General features: G+C 47.9%; 1 protein-coding gene across 1 annotated transcript in view; it reads left to right on the top strand.

Moving 5' to 3' along the window:
- The window catches only part of LOC120042457 (IQ motif and SEC7 domain-containing protein 1-like), a 53,158-nt gene extending 45,035 nt beyond the window's left edge, over positions 1-8,123 (top strand). The window contains exons 16-17 of the mRNA XM_038987295.1: positions 3,550-3,599; positions 6,753-8,123. Coding sequence (XP_038843223.1) covers positions 3,550-3,599; positions 6,753-8,123 — 1,421 coding nt within the window. The remainder of the gene's footprint in view (positions 1-3,549; positions 3,600-6,752) is intronic.
- The last annotated feature ends 431 nt before the right edge of the window (positions 8,124-8,554 follow it).

Genomic DNA, 8,554 nt, shown 5'->3' with positions numbered 1-8,554 from the left:
TCCGCTGGTGTACAGCAGTCTTTAAGTCATACCACAGATTCTTAATTGGATTGAGGTTTGTGCTTTGACTAGGCCATTCCAAGACATTTAAATGTTCCCCCTTAAACCACTCAAGTGTGGCTTTAGCAGTATGCTTAGGGTCATTGTCCTGCTGGAAGGTTAATCTCCATCCCAGTCTCAAATCTCTGGAAAACTGAAACAGGTTTCCCTCAAGAATTTCCCTTTATTTAGCACCATCCATCACTCCTTCAATTCTGACCAGTTTCCCAGTCCCTGCTAATGGAAAAACATCCCCACAACGTGATGCTACCACCACCATGCTTCACTGTGGGGATGGGGTTCTCGGGGTGATGAGAGGTGTTGGGTGTGTGCCAGACATAGCGTTTTTCTTGATTGCCAAAAAGCAAAATATTAGTCTCATATGTTTGGGGAGTCTCCCACATGCCTTTTGGTGAACACCAAACGTGTTTGCTTATTTCTTTCTATAAGGAATGGCTTCTTTCTGGCCACTCTTCCATAAAGCCCAGCTCTGTGGAGTGTATGGCTTAAAGTGGTCATATGGACACATACTCCAATTTCCGCTGTGGAGCTTTGGAGCTGCTTCAGAGTTATCTTTGGTCTCTTTGTTGCCTCTATGATTAATGCCTTCCTTGCCTGGTTCGTGAGTTTTGGTTGTCGGCCCTCTCTTGACAGGTTTGTTGTGGTGACATATTCTTTCCATTTTTTAAATAATGGATTTAATGGTGCTCCGTGGGATGTTCAAAGTTTCTGATATTGTTTTATAACCCAACCCTGATCTGTACTTCTCCACAACTTTGTCCCTGACCTGTTTGGAGAGGTCCTTGGTCTTCATGGTGCCGCTTGCTTAATGGTGTTGCAGACTCTGGGGCCTTTCAGAACAGGTGTATATACACTGAGATCATGTGACAGATCATGTGACACACAGGTGGACTTTATTTAACTAATTATGTGAGTTCTGAAGGTATTTTGGTTGCACCAGATCTTTTTTAGGGCCTTCTTAACAAAGGGGTGAATACATACAGTTGAAATCGGAAGTTTACATACACTGAGGTTGGAGTCATTAAAACTCGTTTTTCAACCACTCCACACATTTCTTGTTAACAAACTATAGTTTTTTTCAAGTTGGTTAGGACATCTACTTTGTTCAAAACACAAGAAATGTTTCCAACAATTGTTTACAGACAGATTATTTCACTTATAATTCACTGTATCACAATTCCAGTGGGTCGGAAGTTTACATACACTAAGTTGACTGTGCTTTTAAACAGCTTGGAAAATTTCAGAAAATGATTTTATGGCTTTAGAAGCTTCTGATAGGCCTATTGACATCATTTGAGTCAATTGGAGGTGTACCTGTGGATGTATTTCCAGGCCTACCTTCAAACTCAGTGCCTCTTTGCTTGAGATCCTGGGAAAATCTAAAGAAATCAGCCAAGACCTCAGAAAAAAAATTGTAGACTTCCACAAGTCTGGTTCATCTTTGGATGAATTTCCAAATGCCTGAAGGTACCACGTTCATCTGTACAAACAATAGAACGCACGTATAAACACCATGGGATCACGCAGCCGTCATACCGCTCAGGAAGGAGACATGTTCTGTCTCCTAGAGATGAACGTACTTTGGTGCAAAAAGTGCAAATCAATCCCAAAACAACAGCGAAGGACCTTGTGAAGATGCTGGAGGAAACAGGTACAAAAGTGTCTATATCCACAGTAAAACGAGTTCTATCTCGACATAACCTGAAAGGCCACTCAGCAAGGAAGAAGCCACTGCTCCAAAACCGCCATAAAAAAGCCAGACTACAGTTTGCAACTGCACATTGGGACAGAGATCATACTTTTTGGAGAAATGTCCTCTGGTCTGATGAAACAAAAATAGAACTATTTGGCCATAATGACCATCGTTATGTTTGGAGGAAAAAGGGGGAGGCTTGCAAGCCGAAGAACACCATCCCAACCGTGAAGCATGGGGGTGGCAACATCATGTTGTGGGGGTTGTGGGGGTGTTTTGCTGCAGGAGGGACTGGTGCACTTCACAAAATAGATGGCATCATGAGGCAGGAAAATTATGTGGATATATTGAAGCAACATCTCAAGACATCAGTCATGAAGTTAAAGCTTGGTCGCAAATGGGTCTTCCAAATGGATAATGACCCCAAGCATACTTCCAAAGTTGTGGCAAAATGACTTAGGGACAACAAAGTCAAGGTATTGGAGTGGCCATCACAAAGCCCTGACCTCAATCCCTTAGAAAAGTTGTTGCCAGAACTGAAAAAGTGTGCGTGAGCAAGGAGGCCTACAAACCTGTCTCAGTTACACCAGCTCTGTCAGGAGGAATGGTCCAAAACTCACCCAACTTATTGTGGGAAGCTTGTGGAAGGCTACCTGAAACTTTTGACCCAAGTTAAACAATTTAAAGGCAATGCTACCAAATACTAATTGAGTGTATGTTAACATCTGACCCACTGGGAATGTGATGAAAATGTAAATTATTCTCTCTACTATTATTCTTACATTTCACATTCTTAAATAAAGTGATGATCCTAACTGACCTAAGACAGGGAATGTTTACTAGGTTTAAATGTCAGGAATTGTGAAAAACTGAGTTTAAATGTATTTGGCTAAGGTGTATGTAAACTTCCAACTGTATGCACGCTCCACAGTTTATTTTTATTTGTATTGTTTTAAATAAGTTATTTTTATTCTATTTATTATTATTTTTATTTTTTTTATTTCACTTCACCAATTTGGACTATTTTGCATTGTATTTTGTGTATGTCCATTACATGAAATCCAAATAAAAATTCATTTAAATTACAGGTTGTAACGCAACAAAATAGGAAAAACGGAGAGGGGGTGAATACTTTGGCAAGGCACTGTACAATTTTGAATAGCTAATTTGTCACATTGTTTAGATATTTTGGAGAACAAACCTCTGTCAGATTCTTCAGTTTGAAACAGTCATTCAGCAAGTGCAGAGCCAAGGCCTGCTGTGCTGTGAGGGTTAATTATAGAACAGATCGTGATCAGGGCGAGAGAGAGAAACACAGAGAGAGAGAGAGAAACAGACAGAGAGAGACAGAGAGAGAGAGAGAGAGAGAGAAACAGAGAAACAGAGAGAGAGAGACAGAGAGAAACAGAGAGAGAGAGAGAAACAGAGAGAGAGAGAGAAACAGAGAGAAACAGAGAGAGAGAGAGAGAAACAGAGAGAGAGAGAGAAACAGAGAGAGAGAGAAACAGAGAGAGAGAGAAACAGAGAGAGAAACAGAGAGAAACAGAGAGAGAGAGAGAGAAACAGAGAGAGAGAGAGAAACAGAGAGAGAGAGAGAGAGAGAGAGAGAGAGACAGAGACAGAGACAGAGAGCAGAACGCTAAGGAGCTGTTTAATGTGTGGTGCTTTGTCTCCACCTACTGTCCAACAGGAGTACTGTAGTTTAGAGAGAAATAGTTCCCTCTGATACAGAAACAACATCGGCCGGCTGCATGATACAGTAAAATATGACTTTTGTTATTCCTTGCTGGGTGCAGGGAAGCGGGGCCGCCGAAACAGTGCCGGCTCCTTGGACAGTACAATGGAAGTAAGTCTGGTATAGATGGGGAGGGGGGGCAGGCGGATGGCTCTCATACCCCCCCTTCCCCAAACTACAGTCTACTTCATTAAATGGCATGACGCTTCTGGATGTCCCTCAATACCCTGCATGGTACTATTCACTAGTGGTTGATATCGTTGTGGATCGAAATGGCCTAACATGCATGTGATTGTCTCGCCAGTTGCTGGTAGGATTGCACTAAAATAGAATTCCAATAAACGCACAGTGTTGGGGAAGCTACTCTGAAAATGTAGTGTACCAAGCTACTACCAATTACTTCACAGTGGAAGAAGTTGAGCTACACTAAAGCCTCCCTTAAGAATATACTTAACTAAAGTTAATATCTACATTTGAAATGTTATAGACCACAAAATTCAAGAACAGATAGTCAGATTTTAACCACATGTGTAATGTGGCCTATTAAACACAACACTGTTTCAAGTGAGAATCAGATCTAATACAGAAAATGAAAGGAATTCTTGCCTACTTCACCCCATAGTTAATTTTACTTTTGCAAAAACAATAGTGTTTAGTTCAAGGAGTTAGCTACACCGCTACATGGTAAAACAGTAGTGTTTAGTTCCAGTAGTTAGCTACACCGCTACATGGTAAAACAGTAGTGTTTAGTTCCAGTAGTTAGCTACACCGCTACATGGTAAAACAGTAGTGTGTAGTTCCAGTAGTTAGCTACACCGCTACATGGTAAAACAGTAGTGTTTAGTTCCAGTAGTTAGCTACACCGCTACATGGTAAAACAGTAGTGTCTAGTTCCAGTAGTTAGCTACACCGCTACATGGTAAAACAGTAGTGTGTAGTTCCAGTAGTTAGCTACACCGCTACATGGTAAAACAGTAGTGTGTAGTTCCAGTAGTTAGCTACACCGCTACATGGAAAAACAGTAGTGTGTAGTTCCAGTAGTTAGCTACACCGCTACATGGTAAAACAGTAGTGTGTAGTTCCAGTAGTTAGCTACACCGCTACATGGTAAAACAGTAGTGTGTAGTTCCAGTAGTTAGCTACACCGCTACATGGTAAAACAGTAGTGTTTAGTTCCAGGAGTTAGCTACACCGCTACATGGTAAAACAGTAGTGTGTAGTTCCAGTAGTTAGCTACACCGCTACATGGTAAAACAGTAGTGTGTAGTTCCAGTAGTTAGCTACACCGCTACATGGTAAAACAGTAGTGTGTAGTTCCAGTAGGTAGCTACACCGCTACATGGTAAAACAGTAGTGTTTAGGTCCAGTAGTTAGCTACACCGCTACATGGTAAAACAGTAGTGTGTAGTTCCAGTAGTTAGCTACACCGCTACATGGTAAAACAGTAGTGTTTAGTTCCAGGAGTTAGCTACACCGCTACATGGTAAAACAGTAGTGTGTAGTTCCAGTAGTTAGCTACACCGCTACCTGGTAAAACAGTTGTGTTTAGTTCCAGGAGTTAGCTACACCGCTACATGGTAAAACAATAGTGTGTAGTTCCAGTAGTTAGCTACACCGCTACATGGTAAAACAGTAGTGTTTAGGTCCAGTAGTTAGCTACACCGCTACCTGGTAAAACAGTAGTGTGTAGTTCCAGTAGTTAGCTACACCGCTACATGGTAAAACAGTAGTGTGTAGTTCCAGTAGTTAGCTACACCGCTACATGGTAAAACAGTAGTGTGTAGTTCCAGTAGTTAGCTACACCGCTACATGGTAAAACAGTAGTGTGTAGTTCCAGTAGTTAGCTACACCGCTACATGGTTAAACAGTAGTGTTTAGGTCCAGTAGTTAGCTACACCGCTACATGGTAAAACAGTAGTGTGTAGTTCCAGTAGTTAGCTACACCGCTACATGGTAAAACAGTAGTGTGTAGTTCCAGTAGTTAGCTACACCGCTACATGGTAAAACAGTAGTGTGTAGTTCCAGTAGTTAGCTACACCGCTACATGGTAAAACAGTAGTGTGTAGTTCCAGTAGTTAGCTACACCGCTACATGGTAAAACAGTAGTGTGTAGTTCCAGTAGTTAGCTACACCGCTACATGGCTAATCCCTGCCTTGATTTGAATTTAGTTCAACTACCACCAAGCTACTGCAAAATGTAGTTAAATTACAAGTTGAACTATATGTTGTTCACTTCTCCCCAACACTGTAAATTCATTGATGTAAAGTTGTCTGTTTTTATGTTTCCTAACAGGCTGTGCATGGAACATGTTATGATAATTGCATGTGAATTTTGTTATTTAACAGCTGTCTGTATGTGTGTGATCTATCCACATAATGATCAAATACAAACATTACTTTACTGACTCTCCTATCTTCTCTCTCCTCTCCTCTCTCCCTCCTCCCCTCTGTCTCCTCTCCCTCCGTCTCCTCTCTCCCTCCTCCCCTCTGTCTCCTCTCTCCCTCCTCCCCTCTGTCTCCCTCCGTCTCCTCTCTCCCTCCTCCCCTCTGTCTTCTCCCCTCCTCCTCTCCACCTTCCCCTCCGTCTCCTCCTCTCTTCTCTCCCTTTTCCCCTCTGTCTTCTCCCCTCCTCCCTCTTCTCTGTATCATCCCTCCTCTCCTCTCCTCTCTCCCCCCCCCTCTGTTTCCTCCTCCTCCTCTCCACCTTCCCCTCCGTCTCCTCCTCTCTTCTCTCCCTTTTCCCCTCTGTCTTCTCCCCTCCTCCCTCTTCTCTGTATCATCCCTCCTCTCCTCTCCTCTCTCCCCCCCCTCTGTTTCCTCCTCTCCACTCTCCCTCTTCCCCCCCCTCTGTTTCCTCCTCTCCACTCTCCCTCTTCCCCTGTCTCCTCCTCTCCTCTCTCCCCGTATGGCTCCTCTCTTCCTCCCTCTGTCTCCTCTTTCCTCTCTCCACTCTCCCTCTTCCCCCCTGTCTCCTCCTCTCCCCTCTCCCCCTTCCCATATGGCTCCTCTCTTCCTCCCTCTGTCTCCTCTTTCCTCTCTCCACTCTCCCTCTTCCCCCCTGTCTCCTCCTCTCCCCTCTCCCCCTTCCCATATGGCTCCTCTCTTCCTCCCTCTGTCTCCTCTTTCCACTCTCCCTCCCCCCCTCTGTTTCCTCCTCTCTCCCCCTTCCTATATGGTTCCTCTCTCCTCTCTTCCTCCCTCTGTCTCCTCTTTCCTCTTTCCTCCTCCTCTCTCCTCCTCCTCCTTCCCCTCCTCTCTTTCCAGGGCTCCATCATTAGCAGTCCCAGGCCTCACCAACACCCAGACATGGCTGGAGGTGTAATGCCCCCCGGCTGCTATGACATCCAAGACTACCGGCCTCACCGCCCCATCCTGAGCCCCGGAACGGGGGTGGGGGGTGGGCCGGGGCTAAATCATCACACCGCTACTGGGACGACGGCACTGGGTCCCAGCAGCGGAGACCGAGGGGGGACGGGAGCCCTGGGGAGCGGGTCTGGAGGGGGAGGGGGCAGTGGAGGCTCCTTCCTGGGTTCCCTGTTCGGGAGCAAGCGCTCCAACACCAAGCCCCCTGGTCCTCTCCTCCCTCTCCTCCCACCTGGGCTGCCACACTACCCTGCACCTGTCCCCCCGCCCACCACCGGCGGCCCGCCCCCACACTCCCCCTCCTCCCTCACCCACTCCGACCCAGGAGGGCCCTCCAAAATCCAGGCCCTGCATGCCCAATATTGCTACAACAATACCGCAGGGCAGCAGCCTCCTCCGCCCTACCACCACCACCACCGCTACCACGCCCAGACAGGGCCCGCTCCCAGCCAGCCGTCCTCCACCGCCCATGGGGCCCCTGGGCCTCATATCCTCCACAGGGGCCCCATGGTAGGGGTCCCCAAGAGGCCGGACCCCGGTCCCGCTCCCTCCCACCCCCAGCTCCAACAGTTGTCCCAGGTTCAGCTGGCCCAGCTGCAGCAGCATGGTGTACAGGGGGGTTGCTATACCAACATGGGGGTTTCTATGGGGGTAGGCTGCCCCACTCCACCCCTTTCACCTCACCCCCCTCGCTCCCCGGGGCCCGCACCCCTTACCCTCTACCACACATACTCCACACACGGTCGGGGAGGAGGAGGAGGCGCCAAGCTCCCTCTTACTCTCTCACACTCGCAACCCCACCCTCACGCCCACACCCACGCCCCTCATCGTACCGCTCTTACCCACAACCACAGCCCCCATCCCGGCCTGTCCCTCAGCCCCCATCCCGGCCTTTCCCACAGCCCCCATCCCGCTCAACACCCCAAGCACCAGACTCACTTCATCTTCGCTGCACCGCCGCCTCAGACACCCGTCGCCCGGCACATCCCCCAGGCCGCCGCCCACGGCCAATACCACCCTCAATACCCCCCGCTCTCCTCCATACCACCTCCCCCTTCACACTCCCCTTTACCCCCCCCTTCCTCCCCCAATACCCCACTTACCCCTATCTCCCCTTACACCCACCCCCTCCAGCAGCAGCCCGGCCAGCACCAGGGAGGCCAGCACCAGGGAGGGCAGCAGGGGTCTGGCGGGGGCAACAGCAGCACGGGGACGGGCAGCACCACCAGCTCCAAGTCCAAGCCTATCAACCGCATCAGCACGGTGGTGTGAGTGTCAGGAGACGCAACAAACCTCCCAGACACCAGGGGACACCGCTCGTCGGACTGAGGTCGTCAGACCAGGACAACTACAGGTTTAAGAGTGGCCACGCCCAGGTCATCCAATATGGCCGCCGGCGCTCTGGGAGAGGCAGGAGGAGGCGGTACTTGCTCAGGCTGTGTTACTTCCACCTCCGGTTCCCTCACAGATTCACATTCAGGTAGAGAGGAAGACATGAATGTCAGGTGCAGGTGATATACACTTCCTAACTTTTATACACAAGAGGAAATTAACCCCCTCTTGGGTCGAGGGCTGACACTGGTCACTGGCCTGAAGTCACAGGCAGGGCTACATCATCACGAGACCATGAGCCTCATGTCTTCTACACTGACACACTGAAGAGAGAGAGAGAGGATGACTATTAGAAGAGGGAGGAAGACACT

Source organism: Salvelinus namaycush, unplaced genomic scaffold, assembly GCF_016432855.1.
Source record: "Salvelinus namaycush isolate Seneca unplaced genomic scaffold, SaNama_1.0 Scaffold692, whole genome shotgun sequence".
Classification (NCBI taxonomy): domain Eukaryota; kingdom Metazoa; phylum Chordata; class Actinopteri; order Salmoniformes; family Salmonidae; genus Salvelinus; species Salvelinus namaycush.
Note: the sequence above shows the minus strand (reverse complement) of the source record. Positions and strands in the feature narration are given on the sequence as shown.